Source organism: Perna viridis, chromosome 10, assembly GCF_037379345.1.
Source record: "Perna viridis isolate PV_CMFRI_1.1 ecotype Kerala chromosome 10, ASM3737934v1, whole genome shotgun sequence".
Lineage (NCBI taxonomy): Eukaryota > Metazoa > Mollusca > Bivalvia > Mytilida > Mytilidae > Perna > Perna viridis.
The window spans coordinates 29,722,575-29,739,456 of record NC_142454.1 but is presented as its reverse complement, the minus strand read 5'-3'; the positions used below and the strand labels follow the sequence as shown (position 1 = coordinate 29,739,456).

At 34.4% G+C, this 16,882-nt stretch overlaps 1 protein-coding gene across 2 annotated transcripts; it reads right to left on the bottom strand.

The window, feature by feature from the left end:
• Positions 1 to 4,568: 4,568 nt before the first annotated feature.
• Positions 4,569 to 15,096, bottom strand: LOC148605300 (uncharacterized). Of its 2 annotated transcripts, none has more exons than XM_088549246.1 (3): positions 15,009 to 15,096; positions 8,609 to 8,709; positions 4,569 to 5,993 (listed from the first exon to the last, which is right to left on the bottom strand). In XM_088549246.1, the coding sequence occupies exon 3, from the start codon at positions 5,941 to 5,943 to the stop codon at positions 4,621 to 4,623; it is 1,323 nt and encodes a 440-aa protein (XP_088405372.1). In that variant the 5' UTR covers positions 5,944 to 5,993; positions 8,609 to 8,709; positions 15,009 to 15,096; the 3' UTR covers positions 4,569 to 4,620. The 2 variants fall into 2 exon arrangements, with proteins under 2 accessions (XP_088405372.1, XP_088405373.1); XM_088549247.1 differs by lacking the exon at positions 15,009 to 15,096 and adding an exon at positions 9,320 to 9,399.
• Positions 15,097 to 16,882: the final 1,786 nt, after the last annotated feature.

The window sequence follows — 16,882 nt, the reverse complement described above, 5'->3', positions numbered from 1 at the left end:
TATTTTTTACAATTTTATATTCGGAAAGGAAAAATTATCCATGTAATCATAGTATATGAATTAATAAATAGTTCTGCAAGTTTGTTATTTATATGATTTGTAGTTTTGTATTATTGAAATACGTGACGAAGATCAGCACTATCGTTTTACTCTTTTCCTCAAGAAAAAACGAGGGTCCCCTCTTCTACAAATGAAGGATTCGCTTAAGGAGGTAGACTTAGGGTAAGAGACATCACTCCTGAAATCAGTGATGTGTGTGTATCATATTCAATTTCACCTAAACCTTTCAAGCTTTTCTTTGAATCAGCATGAAATCAGTCCATTTTACTTTGATGCTTACATGAGATTGATGTAAAAGGTGAATACAAACATTCCAGTGATTTGTAGGAGAAGTGTCCCTTACCCTAGGTCTACCTCCTTAATTTGCGCTGCCTTTTATAGTTCGCTATATATTGTATACTGTATGTTATGTAGTGGCTTTGTATTTTGTACGTGAATTTCAATTTATACATGTCGTTGCTTGTCAATAAAATAATAAAATAAAATTTTAATCAAAATTGTTTCTTACTGAATAATACCGTGAATATTGTCAGCTTGCAAAAAGGTTAGCTGAAAATCACGCTAGATTTATTTGGTCTGGACTACTATTTTCCGAAATGAGGATTTGCTTACAATAAAACCAGATACCGCTCATCCTGCTGTTTTTGTTCATAAGTCCTGAATCCGCATTGTTTTATTTTTTTTAAACATTTCTTTTATGATATGGAACATACATATAGTGATACTGTTTTATAAAGTTTTATCCTTAAACATTTACCGAAGCAGAGACCTGAAATTAAAACTAAATTTATATACATGACCAAATTTATGCACTAGAAAAAATTAAACTTTGTTCTTCATGGGTAAGGGCACAACCCTCAAGATCAATACCACGAAAGTTCCAAAGGTACATGTTCATGTACTTGAGGACAGGGCAAAGTTTCTCCGCACTTCCCTTTCTTTTTTCTAAATCTGTTTTATTTTCTTCCGTTATTTATGGTATATTTGTTTCATTGTAACAGAAACCAACACTGTAACGACTGATATCAGAACAATGTTTTAAAATAATCAGAACTCCTGTCCCGTCCCAAGTACTGATAAAACTGTGAGATGTGATATAATTTCGGGGACAATTTTACAATTACTGTTCTTTACAGCTTTTGCACAGTTATTCTATCTGTACATGTAATTAAGACGTTTTTATTCATACATATATTATATTACATCAGGCGCGTAGCTGCCGTTAGGCAAAAAAGCTTTTGCCTGCACTTAATTTTGCCAATTTTTTTTTAGATAAAATACATCCAGGAGAGGCATAAATGATGCCCTAAAAACGCTATCTCCGCGGAGCTTGGGGGGGGGGGAGAGGCTCCGCCCTGGACCTGTGGGAGGCCTTCATCGGCCCCAAGACCCCCTGCCGTAATTTTGCCTATTCTTCAATTTGGCCTCAGCTACGTGCCTGAACATACAAAATTTACAGCTGTGCCATGAGTGTATGATATTTATTGCTGAAATGGGTTTTCAAGTTATCATGTGATATGTGAGAAAACCCATAAAAATGTGAAGAAGAAGGAATTTCATCAAATGGAAGAGTTTACAGACCTTCTAACAAAGGTATTAAATAATTGTGTAGAGATTGAAGTAAACGCAAAAAGAAACTTCAAATATATAAAAATTACAAAGAACACGAACTATTGAAAAAAAAAACCATCTAAACAAGAAATAAGTAAAAAAAAACCCGTAAAATTAGCCTAGGAGAGTTTGTGCGTACATTATCATTAAAGCGGGAAATCTCGTTCTGTATTTTGAATATTGCCTGCTGTAAAGTATTTACACTCATGGTAAACTTTGTCAAAATAATTCGTACTACATACAAAAACAGGAAAATGTGAACAAACAGCTCCGGCATGAATGCAGAATTTTTATACTTCTGTCATGCTGAAGTACATGTAAATTCATACAATACAAATGTATAAGGATGCAAAAAGGATATTTTTCCTCTCAAGTTATTGTCAGACGTGAAATTATTCCCGGGGAAAAATATTACATAAAATAAGAACAAGACTCTGAAACTAAAAGTCAAATTCTCCAAAAAGAATACAGGCGGTAACACCATTTTAAAAAAATCCTTCGCTGGGAGTAGCTGAATATGACAGCAGAGTTCGAACCCTACACAATATGGGTAAGTATGGATACACCATATAAGCTTATTTCATTCATCTCTGAATTTTGATTCCAATTAAATATTTGACAAAGGGTAAGAATTTGACCAGAATTAAAAAGTCCCTTTTTTACCCCCTTATTCGTAAATATTTCCAGTTACAACCCCCAATATCATTTCAAACTTTCCTTTGGAGCTATGGTACTTTGTGGTATATTTTTACATTCATTTATTTATGTAAAACCTTCAGTTTTGATTATTTCCCTTTGGAGTTATCATTCCCATCATGCACATCTACACTATCCCAAACATTCTATTAAATACATGTAATATCGAAATTCCTTGAGCAGTTTTAGGAGTTGCTGTCAAAAGGTTTCAACATGTAAAGCCCTTCATATGGATTATCTCCCTCTCGAGTCCCACACCAGTAACTGCTGGTATGTTCCTTCATGTACATCAACATATGATGTCCAACCTTCCTATGAAAAAAACATACTGAAACCCCTTGAGTAGTTAAGGCACAGTTGCACTTAAAAGGTTTTAACGTGTAAAACTCTGTATTGGATTATCTCCCGTTGGAGTCATCCAACAATAATTATATTCCTACATTCAGATCTAAATAAATATATCATACCCAACCTTCTTATAAAATTTTATCAAAATCCCTTGAGCTGTTTAGGAAAGGTTAAAACATCTGACTCTTATTTGAATTATCTCCCTTTGGTGTCCTCCGACAGTAAATATATTCCTTCATGCACATCAACACATGATCCCCAAATTCCTTATAAAATTTCATCAAAATGCCTTCAGTGGTTTTAAGAGGTATACATGTAAACATGTTAACATGTAAAACCTTAATTTGGATTACTCCCAACAGTAATTACTAGTATAATTCTTCATACACATCTACATAAACATATGATACCCAACCTTCCTATAAAATTTCATCAAAGACCATAGGGCAGTTTAGAAGAGGTGTGCTTACTAGGTTTTAACATGTTAAAAATTTAATTTGGATTACCTCTCTTTTGACTCCTCCTACAGTAATTATATTCCTTCATGCATATCTACAATGTACCAAACCAAACCTTCCTATGAACATTGATCAAAATCCCTTGAGTGATTTAGCAAGAGTTCCACATACAAGGGATGTGGACAGAGGGATGGACAGACAGACAGACAGGATGATTCTAATATACCCCCCAATCTTTGTTTGTAGGGGTATAATGAGGTAAAGTTTATTTGAAGTTAATGTAGATCATACCTTATAATATTGATTTTCCGAATTTTTCTCAAAGATGACCTTGAACGAACATGCTGCAAAATTTTTAAATAAAAAAATATACATTGCAGGTCACTATACTCAATTTCCAGAAAAAAGAACCTAGATTTGGGAAAATTTTGACAATATTTTATATACATGTAGATTCTGTAGGAACTTTTCAAAGTTTCACACATGAGAATGACAGGAGTATGGAGAATGGCTTACAACCTTTTACAGAAGTACATACTTACTTACATATATATCTGTGATGTAACAATTCAACAACCCTAATTATTTACCAGACAACTATAAAGCAGATGCGAGTTAGCAAGTGTTTTGTTAATTCACCCTAAATATAATAAAATAAAAAATGAAAACGTGCACAAAACAAGAGGCTCTCATGAGCATGAATTGTACACCTAGCTGAATTTCGCCTTTCAAAGGCAAAAAATTTAACAATAAGTTGTCCAATAATTTTGACTCGAGAAGACTTAGGTTAAAGAATTTGGCTAAACCTAATGATTTTGGCGATACATGAGAAAAACTACCGTCTGACCCCTATGTTCTTTTTTTTAGTAAGAGCGGCCACGTTTTTCGATTGATTGAAAATCCCCAAACCAGTTCTATGCAGGATACACCAAGGAACATTCATACTAAGTTTGGTTCCAATTGGTCAAGTAGTGTCAGAGGAGAAGATTTTTGAAAGAAATAACATTAAAAATAGTAAAAAAAGGTGCAATAACTCCAACATGGCTTATTGGATGAAAACAAACATTTTACCACAAATAGATCTAATTATGCTGAACACTTTCACCCTAGTCAGAATTTGGCAAACCTAACAGTTTTGGAGATACTTGTGTATATGCAAAAACTACTGTCTGACCCCATGTGCTATTTTTAGTAATGGCGGCCATGTTTTTGACGGATCACAAATCCCCACATATATTCTATGCAGGATACCCCAAGGAACAGTCATACTAAGTTTGGTTTCAAATGGTCAAGTAGTGTCAGAGGAGAAGAGTTTGGAAAAATTGTTAACAACGACAGATGCCAAGTGATGGCAATAGCTCACATGGCCTTCGCCCAGATGAGCTAAATAAGTAATTTTTTTTTAAATACTGGATCACCATTTTTATTACACAATATCACAGACAAACTAACAAGCATGAAGTAACAAGGCTTTCTTCTCTATCATCTCTTCCTCACTGAGGAATGTCCAGTTGAGACTCAAAAATGAGGATACCTCAGAGGATAAGAACTCCTTAGTCATACCTCCCCTTTTCAGAGAGGCTGGAAAAGGGAGACATACATTGTAATTGAAAAGTAAGTTGGTACCAGTCACCCATAATGACTTTAGACATACTGCTTTCATAGCAAGGCACCAAACTGCTTCTGATGGTAAAGGCACACTAGAAATGAATGTTTTCAATTTCACACATTGGCTTGCAAAGTAATAATAGTCGCAAGGTAAGCTTTCCATATCCTCATATGGATGCAATGTCACATACTTCATTGAGAAATGAGCATAAGTTTCTATGGTGTGCCCATAATTAGCAGCTATGGCTCGGAGGATATCTCTTGATACGCTTCCATACATTCTGTTGAACACTATAGATTTCATAAAAGGATTTGGCGGAAAATCTCTCACATTGACTCTTGTGTCTTGAAAGATATAGTGAACTTCTAAATTTATTTTATCCTGAGCGGACAATGCCTCCCATGAAATTTCCTGAAAACTCCGACTTACTTTGCGATTATCTTTGACTAGATGGAGAGCTTGGAGATTTTGTTTACCAAGATTTCGCACAATGTCTGTATCCACAGTGCAAAAAGTCGTTTTCAGAGTTCTCAAATTTTTAAAACGAGAAAGAATAGGAATGGGTGTTGTATAGGATGAATCCATTCCAAAATCAAGCATCGTTATATGATCAATAACGCCTATATCAACAATACGGCTGAAAAAATAACCTGTCATTTCAACATCATCAGCTGAAAGTTCATCGATTCGGCACATACTCAAATATCGGATTTTCTTGCAGTTGGATAACAGTTTCCCCAGGCAACAGTAATAATGTTCAACCACAGCAGGGGGACAGTAAAATAATACAGGTGAATGGAAAATTTTAATTGACTGCAAATTCACAGCATGTTCACCTATTTCGTACAAAATCTGCAAACCACCGCTTGTTTCAAAATCAATCAAGCATGACTGAAAATATTTCCCAAATTCTAGAATTAAATTTTTCTCTTCCCCATAGGTTGGTATTTCCTCATAATAATTTTCAACACCCACACCGCCATTTTCTAATCCAAGAATATTTTCTCTAAAAACAAAGCTTGTCCAAGAAAGTGATGAATATAGGTGCTGCTTCCATTCTGGAACTACATTTTTGCAAAAAGATAATTTTTCCCGCCAGTCCAAGTACGACAAAACTTTGCAGGCCACAATCGTTGGTAATTCATCTAAATATTGAGCCATTCCCTCACCATCTATCTGTCCTTAATATTTCCTTCCTTATAAATGTGAACCTAGGAGTATAAAACAGAAAAAAATAAACTGACAGAATAGAAAAAGAAAAGACATGGTGAAACTTAACAAATGGACCTGCATAAAAAATGTATAACCTATAAGTCAATCTCAGCTTCTCTCTTGTATGGAAGCTTTTAAGGTACAATTATCATTACTTAAATCATCAAACACATATGGATATCAGTAAAATGTTTGTTTCTTAACCTATTTTCAACTTTTCGTTCTTAATTGATTACAATCACAAGACCCAAAATTAGTTTTAGCTTTTCTTTTGTGCTATGGCAACTATTAATTTAATTTCACAAAAATCCATTCATTGTCAATCCAAGTTATTGTATTGACATCATCAAAATGCTGATTACTTAGTGCCCCATATAGTACCCTGCCCAATGCTTCAGGTAATAACTACCACAGAAAACAAACACCCTTTTAGGGAGCAACCATTCAAATTTTAAGGGGGGGTAGGATTAAATTTAAATATGGCAGGATGGTAGCATATGGTAAAAAAAAATCCAGGATGACCATTCAGGTAAAATAGGCAGGATGCATCTGTTGAAAAAAAATATATCAGGATATGTTTTTTTTTTTTTTGTAAACACTTTAATGTTACAATTATTTATCATATTTATTTAAACATAAAGAAAATCCAGGACAGGCTGGAATCAAAAATAAAAAAAAGTCAAGATAGTCGTAACATACACAAAAAAATTTCTTGGGGGGGGGAATTGAGCCTAGCCCCCCCCCCCCAAAAAAAAAAAAACAAAAACAAAAAAAATCAAATGGTTGCTCCCTTACGGTTTGAATTTCAATGAGACTCATACACTCAACACTCATGTTATTGTCCTTTCAAAAATGCCTACCAACAAGTAAGACATCAGCATGATACCATTATATAGTGTAACCTTTTTTTGAATGTATGATAATAAATTGGGAAATTTAGTTTTCTTGTAAAATATTAGCATTAATCAAACTGGAAAAAAAAATGAAAGCAATGCTCACTAACTAACCTACCCCGCCCCCCAACCCTCTCATATGATGACATTCACCTTTTGACCTCCAAATTAATTTGGATCAAAATCTAAAATATAAGGTGCACAATAGGAACATGTAATAAAGATTCTGTAAAATTTTCACTCAATTTCATTCAGTGGTATAGGAAAAGTAACATATACAATGTAAGAGATATGTCCCCTATGACTCTATCACCCATGCAAAATATCTTATACCAACGTAACCAAATAGGCACCAGCCTTGCATTGTGCCCATCATCTGGCTCACAGTGCACTTCGCCCCAGTCAAATCTCCATATTCATAAATGATATAGTCCACGTAAATTGATACCCGCCAATATGTTCACTTGACAGAATCAGTGAAAATTAGCAACTGTGAAAATTAATATGCTTAGAGTATAATGTTTATGCATATATCATAATAACACAATTTCCTGGTATGTTCATGTATGAATAAAACACTAGTGTAGTTTGAACAATTTTGTTTCAGTGTACAATCTACCTTTCCGGAAAAAAAAGCCTTTCAGCACAAATCCTAATCTATGTTGAAACCTAGTGGGGTGCAATCTTGTCTTATTTTTATCAGATAGTGAATACACAGTAATTCAGTTTAATTCAGTAATACATGTACAGGAATTTTTAAGTACTACATTTTTTGTTAAACTAGTTTATCTGTAAACACTCATCATGCTCATTGGTGGATGTAAGGCAAAGAACAATGTATAAGCAGTAGGATCATTCAAATCATGCCAAAATCATGGCCTTAACATGAACACAGGAAACAAAGATTATCTGCATACACAATGTAATGAGCCAAACAAAAGAGATTACAAATAAAAACTGAAGATAAGGGAACACAATCAGTGTTCTCCATATGCCATAATAGTGCTGTACTTTGCAGCGCTATGTTTTCTTAGCACTGTGCTAGCAGTAATTAATTTCAGTTAGAATGCTCTCAGGTGCGTAGCTGCCTTTAGGCAAAAAAGGTTTTGCCTGCATTTAATTTTGCCAATTTTCGTTTTTTTTTTTTTAGATAAAATACATCCTGGAGAGGCATAAATGATGCTCTAAAACATTATCTCCGCAAAGCTTCGTGGGGGGGGGGCTTTGCCCCCAAGACCCCCTGCCATAATTTTGCCTACACTTCAATTTGGCCTCAGCTATGTGCCTGGCTTTATGGGCACTGTGCTTTAGTTTTGGATGAAGACCAAAAGAGCTATGCTATGCCAGTAAGCACTGTGCTATTTAAGAATTATGGGGAGAACACTGACAGTCACACAAAAGAAGTGAGGCACCAGCAATATGAACTCCAACAAAAACCTGAAATAATATCAGGATCAGGTCAGGGCCTAATCTAGACATCAACAACATGGAGGAATTTTAGTAAATTATGTTTGAAAAATAACAATATTGACATTTTTGAATATGTAACCTATTACAAAAAATTCTCCCTGTCAAGGATAAATGGGAGAAGTGAGCACAAATAAGGAGAAGTTAATGCTCATTTCTCCCTCTATGTTAGCCCCTGCATCTGGTGCTCAATTTATGTTTCCATAAATGTAAATGTACATGTTACTTATAAAAAGGATCATAATGAGACATACCATTATTAGGGAAAAACATACATGCACATATAGTACCAGTACATGACATCATTCATAAGAGTGCATCACCATCATTAACTTGGACTCCACAGTCTCTGAACCTGAAAAAAAAATAAAATAACAGGATTAGTCAGTATCTATCAAATTATAATAGACATCATTAAATCTGTTTAGCCATATATTTTCAATTATTCTATTCTCAAAGCAGAGTTGTCTTTCTTTCTATTTATCATGGGTTTCTCTGTTTACACAAACCAAACATCAGTACTTACAGTTCATATTCTTAATTAGGAAGAATCTTAAAATTCCTTATGAGAAATTCCACAGTTATCTCTCTATTTACATGTATACCAGAATGCCCACTGTGGTGACAAATGTTGACAAAAATGTAATTTCTCATGAATTTGATACATGTAGTAAACAAATACTATCTTTAAGGAAAGATAGCCGACACAGTAAAATTTTTTCTTTTCACTTTTAATTTTCTACATTTCATTCAGCAAATAACACATGGCACGCAATTTCAATCTCCAATTCCATTTTTTCCAACACTACTAAGTTATCAGTATTTGGCCAATCAGGAAACAGAATTTCCATCAGGTGACTTGCATTTTCATGGAAGAGCGTTTTTAAGGTCAAAGGGTAAAAAGCAAAACTATCCAGACTGCTTCGAAAAAAACATATGGCAGCTATGATCAGTCTTTTAAACACCTGTGGGCCAGTGGCTGTTAAAAAGCTGTGAGGGCTTGCATGTTGGTAAATGCCCATTGGTCTTGTGATATCTTTACTAAAAAAAAAAATAAATTATTTTTGCAAGATTTTGACAATCAGTACAATTTAGTGTTGACACTCGCAATTTTTATGGTTCCTGAGAACATTGTATGAAACAGACATTGTTCAAGATTTCTGACAGGGAACCAATTCATCTTGAAGTCATTTCAGTAAACTTATATAGTTAATTAATTAATAATGTTTAAATGTAATATCAAAGTAATTAATATGTCATATTGTGAGAGGGGTTTCAGCAGGTATAACCTGATCAAGACTTATCTCAGGAACAGGCTCAAGGTCTCCCCAGTCAATATGCTTCTTAAAGATACACATGTATGTATTCATTCTTCTGAACTTAAAACTTTCAATTTCAGGACGGCTTCTGAACTGTGGTGTAAGGCTAATGATAGGAGAATTCTTCACTAATACCCTTCTGACAACTATCATTGTAATAATCACTATTTTGTTTTAAGTTAAAAAACAAACTTGTTAAACTGTTTAAAACTGTACTTTTATAGAGATACATGTAATATACATTGTTATGACTTTAATGATTTGATTGTGTTGTATATTATATTATCTGTATTTAATGTATTAGTGTTGAAATAGAAATAAAAAAAACATTAATTAGTGTATACTTGATATTTCTTGATATTAGTGCCTTACATGTACATGTGTATACAGTGAGTGAATTAAACTTTGTAGGGGCTTCCTGATGACGCAGATTTCTCTTACTGCAAAAGTGACTAAAGGGTTCAAAATCCAAGCAAAAAGCCTGAATATGCCATTTTTGGGTCTTTTGATCAGGTTACATGTATAAAAAATTTTGGGAAAGGAACAGTGCAGGTGCTTGATAAAAACTTCTCCGAGTTCATGTGTCATTGACTGGTCATCATAATGATACCAGAGTTAATTTCCTGAGGAGCTAGTGGTCTAGTAAGGGATATTTTAATGGCATTAGAAAACTGCTGCAAAACAGTTCTAAAATTTGATTAAAAGCCATCTGGTTTTTTTCATGTTGAAGAAATTAAATATTAATAAGTTTATGGAAGTAGGCTGATACTAACTCTATTATCATGAAAAATATGTAATATACTAATAATAGTGGAACGGAAACTTTTTTCTATGCATTGGAATTTTAAAAGTTTATATTCTGAATATAAAGACACATTTGTGCCGGAATAAGTATTTTGCAAGTAGGAAAATACGACAATGATTTGTCAATACCAACCGGAAACAAATTCTAAGAGAAAAATTAAGCGTAGTTACAGGAGGGAAAAAAATGTTCTATCGTTAAAATTTATATAGTTTCTAGCCTTATTAAAGGAGATAAAAAAAAAAAAAAAAACTGGGCATAATCTAAACAGCATTAAAAAGCAAGTGGGCATGACTGAGAACACACACACATACATGTAATCACTCATATATGGAAACAAAATAATTTAATAATACATGTATTTTTGTACTAAATAAAAATCCTGGTCCCAAGGGCTCAAGCTATTCGAGAAAAACAAGGGCAAGTGAATGTGTATGCACATCATTTACCAATGCTTTTTTTTTAAATTATGTGTGTTATATGTTACTTACATGCACACAATATAAGCAAGCATTTTCAATTATTCATTTTCTTTTATTGAAATAAATGTTACTTTTTCTTTAAGCTACATATGTAAGTTAATATTTTGGACAAAACGAAATCAGTCTGCTGACTGAATCATTTATTCACAAAATTGAATTTCAAATCTATACCCCTTACCAAATTACATGTAATACAGCAAAATTAATATATGATTTAGCAAAACCTCTTGCATTGCATTGTCCTATTGACTTTGCCCTTTTTAGCAGCATTGGCATAGAACATTTCTGGCAGTGACAATTTCTTGGAATTTTCATTTTGTTCTTTTGTTTTTCCTAATCCTACTTAATCCATAATAATTTCTTATTCAAAATATCCAGTATCTTAATATAGTTGGTCAAGAGTATCAATAATCAAGTTAAACATTTATTTATTGACAAAACAAGACTAAAACTTAATCGACACCTATTGTAGCGGTCGGTACGAACTCGTCCCAATCTTAAGAAATGTTCCGTCGAAATGGAGACTTTACTGTTCTGTTATGAAACATGAAGATAAAAAGAAATGCTTCGGGTTTTCTACCGAATTATCAACCGAGATAAATGTAACCTACAATGCAAGTCCAAAGAACCCGGACGACAAATTCGCACGTTTCGTAACGAAATGTGAACGGTAAAACATGAATTAAGCTGAAGTGAAGAATGGTTATTCCGTATCCTGTAACGTTTGAAACAAAAAGCTAATTTTAATACTTGCTTGTAACCGATTATTCTATAGATTTCTAAAATTTTTAAAAATTATTTTCTCGAACGAGCGCCATTTTTGTTTGAATTGTTATCGGAAGAGAGATAATTTTGGTCAAACCACAGCTAGAAGACGGAGTACAGTCTCGATCATGAGCGATGTCTGAAAATGAGAGGACGACTTCACTTCGCTTTTGGTGTCGTCTGACGGCGAAGTGAGCGACTCCAGGGCGACTATTTCGCCCGAATCGCCCAGTAGCGTGAGCCCCGTAAGCTGTGTATAATATTCAAAGGGACAGTTACTGGAAATTAACTGGTGGTATTGGCAACTGACATTTGAATTCTTAAATCAACCCATCTTATATTTTAAAGTGCCTTTACATTGTAAGTCTGATAAAATTTCGATAGGAATGGAGCTGGCAATGTCCTACATGTACACGTATACATGTATATGAAGATACTCTGTCAAAACAAGAATGACACAAAATCTTTCTATTGGAAATAATGTATTTCAAAAGTAACCAATTCAATAAGGGGATGATTGTTTGAACTTTTAATGCAGACCCACATTGACGTCATTGTGTATAACACATATAAGAAGTTGCACATGCATGTATTGTAATTGGGCGAGACATCAGCTATTTTAACAACATAACAGTGGCTTTGAATTGAGGATGAAAAGATCTGTCCCTTACTGGTAAAGATTAAACACTGTCACCAAATAACTATCTACATAGAAAACAACTCCCTTTTTCTTCTGAATTGAAGGTTCATATAATATGATGAATGTGAAACCTTTTCACACACCTGAAGAAATATTAATTAAAAACAACTTTGATAATTTTTGTCAGCTCTGATTTGATATTTTATATTTACAACCTACAAGTATGGCAAATTTTGTAATGATACAGTGTATATATTTGTCCTAAAACATTATACTGATTGTCATGGTCTGATATGTCTATTGGCCGAAATGTCCTGCATTCATAAGGAATTATTGGTTGTCATGGTCTGAAACGTCTTTGTGTCGAATTGTCCGGCACTGGTTAACATCATGGTTCTTATAATTTGCAAAACGTCTTTAAATATTTCTTTTGTTGCATTTAGTTTTGCTTCATTCTGTTTCATTTCGTTTAGTTTAATTATAACGATTTGATTCATTTTATCGCATTGATTCGTTTCGATTCTTTCTTTTATCGATAATTTTCGTTTCATTTTGGTTCGTTTTTGTGTCGTAAATTTTATGACCTGAGAATTATGGGTAATATTGATTACGTAATTTTCGTAAACATCTGGGTGCCATAGTGCAGATTATAAGGCCAACCCTGTCTTGGAAAAGCTATGATTCGATTTGTATTTAATTATCATAACTACTAAATATGTTCAGAGACTGGTTTGGCTCTCAGTCACACATATAAAAGTATACGCAAATGAAGCTGCCATTATGCTGTTTTTCAGCTGCTGAAAATGCAGCTACAAACCAGATATTGATGCTTTTTGTTGCCATAAGTACACAGAACCAACAGTGTTCCCGCCTGCCCTTTTTAGAAGGGTGCTCACCCTTGGTGCCCTTCCCGCTGCCCTCGGTGCCCTCTCAGCCGCTCTTGATGCCTTTTTTGTAAAATATAAAATTTCCCCTTATGTGCCTCCAATATGATAAAGATGATCGGTTTTATTAATAGGCCGTCAGCAATATTGACACCTCAACAGGTGCATATATCCGGTCAGTCATTCATTGATTTTATGGCTTGGGTCGTTAATCAATTATCATATAGGGATGTCATATCACAATTTAACTAATTTAATCCTTTGATGTCGCTGTTTGTACAATCACTGTTAATGGGCTTGGGATTAATTTCTTGATCACATTTTAACGGTTTTTTCAAGCGTGCTTCTCACTCAAAATGTCAACCAAGCCGAAGATACTAATAAAATGCAAGTCTCTATGATAAAATTTCATAATCGTAATATGACAGCAATGCCTTCGTACGAGAGACGTCTCGCTCAACTTCAGAGTGAAAACCAGAAAGTTGCAAAGCAGAATTGTTCTATAACCTTGCTCTTCAACCGAGATTCCACTCAGTACTTGCTATTTCTACTTAATAAAATTGACTTAAAATATGTCCCAAATCGTGAACTTGCGAGTAGATTATTTATTTTTAGAATAGAAAGTTGACTGCCGATATGCATACAATTCAATTTCAAATTTTTATTCAATCTTATCACGTTTTTTTTATGAATTTCTGTGACGATTTTTAAAAAATTTTTATGCAAATGAAATCAGTCATGTACGAAAATATCTGAATTTATTTCTAGAACAGAAAGTTGACTGCCAATATGCGTACTAAACCAACAACAAACACAAAACTGGATTTGATGCTGCTTGGTTAACAATAATCACATGGTTACTCGCAGTTAAAGAAACTGACTCACATGGTACAACATCAGATGTCCTCTACTGCAAACTATGTAAGAAACACAGATGTTATGGTTACAACGGCAAAAGACTTGGGTTGAAACTGGTTACCGATGCCTACGTCGTGATAAGATAAAAGAACACCAGGAGAGTGACCAACACAAGAATGCACTGAAAGCAGAGCTTAACCAAACTGTTACTAATGCTGCTGAACAAATTACCAATTCTTCACAGAAAGCTATTTGAGATGCCCTACGAGTACTCTACTACCTGATTTCACACAACTTGCCTTTAGACCTGTTTTCATCAATGGTAGATCTATGTGTGGAACTTGGTGCCAACAACCTCAGCAACCTAAGACTCGCTAAGTGTGCAACTTACTCCAGTTGGGATATTGTACAAGAACTCCTAGGCCTACTCAGTACTCATGTAACATCAACAGTCTACCTTCCCTGTATGGTTTCACAGATGCATACACATGTTTTATAAAGTGCCCTCCTCATGAACCAGCACCTTCTGCCCTCAGACCCAAGCTGGAACACTGACCAAGTTGATAATACAACCATAAACTCTCCCTGCAGCCAGTGCAGGAGCGTATTAGGAGTTTTAAATAACTTGACAAAATGGTACATTTACTTTATAACCCCCATCACATGACCTAGTCCAAATAATTATGTCATCATTGGAGGCTAATTGTTATTTTGCTTGGTCGCTTAAAAGTAAATATGACTCAGCGAACGTCTGGACTACCTATGACTCTCTGAATCTCAGATTCAAGCTAGAACGATGGTGAATGAATCCATATGGTTGGAGTGAAAAGTTATAAGTGGTATTTTCTGAAGTAAGTGTCGGGGTTATTACTCACAAGATGATTAAATCGAACAACGAACTTACGAAAGGATTTGTGATTTGTGAATTACCGGAAACTCTACATAGTAGCATAAAATGAAACCAACGACGGGAACGGTCTCACTAATTAGCGACAAGAAGTGATAAAAGGCAACAAGAAAAGTTACAAAGACTAAGCGAAAAAAAGCGACAAGAAACGATGAGATGGCGAAACAGAAGTAGACACTTAAAATAAAATAGCTATAAAGAGGGGAAAAAAAGAGGAAGAAGAAAACGAATGAATTGTTAAAAAATGGTGAAACTACATCTACAACTTTTGAAAAAAAAATACAATACAGATAAGCAAGTGTAACCTATAAGAGGACAAAGTTGAATATATTGATAATATTGTTGTTGATGTGGTTTTTTACATGTTTTTCCACTATCTTGTACACTTCTACCTCTGGCATACGGATTGGTACCCCGATTACTTTTATATTGTCTCCGCTTAGTACGTGTACAAAACTGGGTGCTAGATCAATACTAAAGGCAATTAATGTTTATGCTATGTAAATGTATGGGATCCTCGAAGTCATTCAAATAAAAATTCAAGATAACAATCGGTGGATCTAAGCTAGAGAAAGAGGTGTTCTGGGGTTGGAAAAACTACATATTTATTTCGTACTAAAGGTAAAAATAAAAGGAAATGAGGAAATCGTTTAGAACCTTTTTTTATATAACTTTCTGGGTCCGCTAATGGTTGCTCAATGACATCACCTATAATGTATTACAAGTCTATGGTTGTTCCACTTAAACTCATCTGATAGATAAAAATGCACCATATCACCTGTCTGGGTCAATGACAATGCTCATATACATGTAAGGATGGTCACCGGGACGGATCAAGGATTTTAGATTGGGGGGACAGCTAAAATTTCGCCGAGAGAAGCGAATCGAAAAAAAAATTGAGGTTAAAGTTTTTAAATATCCTTCTAGAGTGGGTGCAATGTAGATATCTTTTGTGGTAAAATTAATGAGAAATTAAAGTTTCAACCTTAAACTGCCTAAATCTACCCCTCACAACCCATGCTTTGCAAATTTAAGGGGGTGGGTGCGCTCGCCCGCAACGTCCCCGCCTGAATCCACCCCTGGTCACAAAATTATTTGAATAATTCAGCAGTTGCAGTAGAACGTCAAAACAAGGACACAATCCCAGGTCCCTAAGTTTATAAAAAGCAAACAATAAAAATAGATAAAAACAAAGACTGGAGACTTCAAAGTCGCTAATCTTCAAATATTCTATGCCACTGATTTTGGCTTGCTTCCGAATCTAGGCGAATAAGACCCCGATTCAAGTTTACCTGACCTTTTTTTTATATCTTCTCGATACCAATAACTGTTTGCATTTTCATTTTACACACAATTGTTCTATGTTTTGAAACTACTAGTTATAACATAGTCCTACATCTTCCAATTTCCTAAACTAAAACTCCAGGTTTCCAAGTACATAACGTATCAGGGATATGTACATTTACAATGATCGTACTTGAAACAAAGAGACATAAGCCAAAAATTATATACTAGATGATTAATTAGTTGTAACTTGACATTTTGCAGACGCATTTTCAACTTGTCACCATATAAAATTTACATAATGCACCAATTAAAATTCAATTATCATATTGCGAATTATAGTATACCAACCATGGAAATGCAATAACTGTACTTCTGTTTTATAGCAGTGTGGTTTCATTGAGTACGTGATACACTCGCGGTCAGTCGCGGATCGGCTTGATAATTAACTGAAAAGACAAACACCATGTTTAGCGATTTTGTTAGCTCAAAGAAAATTTGATAGCATAAGTCACCCTAACGTCTTGAATAACTTTTTCGGGGAATTTCATCATTTCAAAAAAAGCTGTTAGATCACATGATTTGGA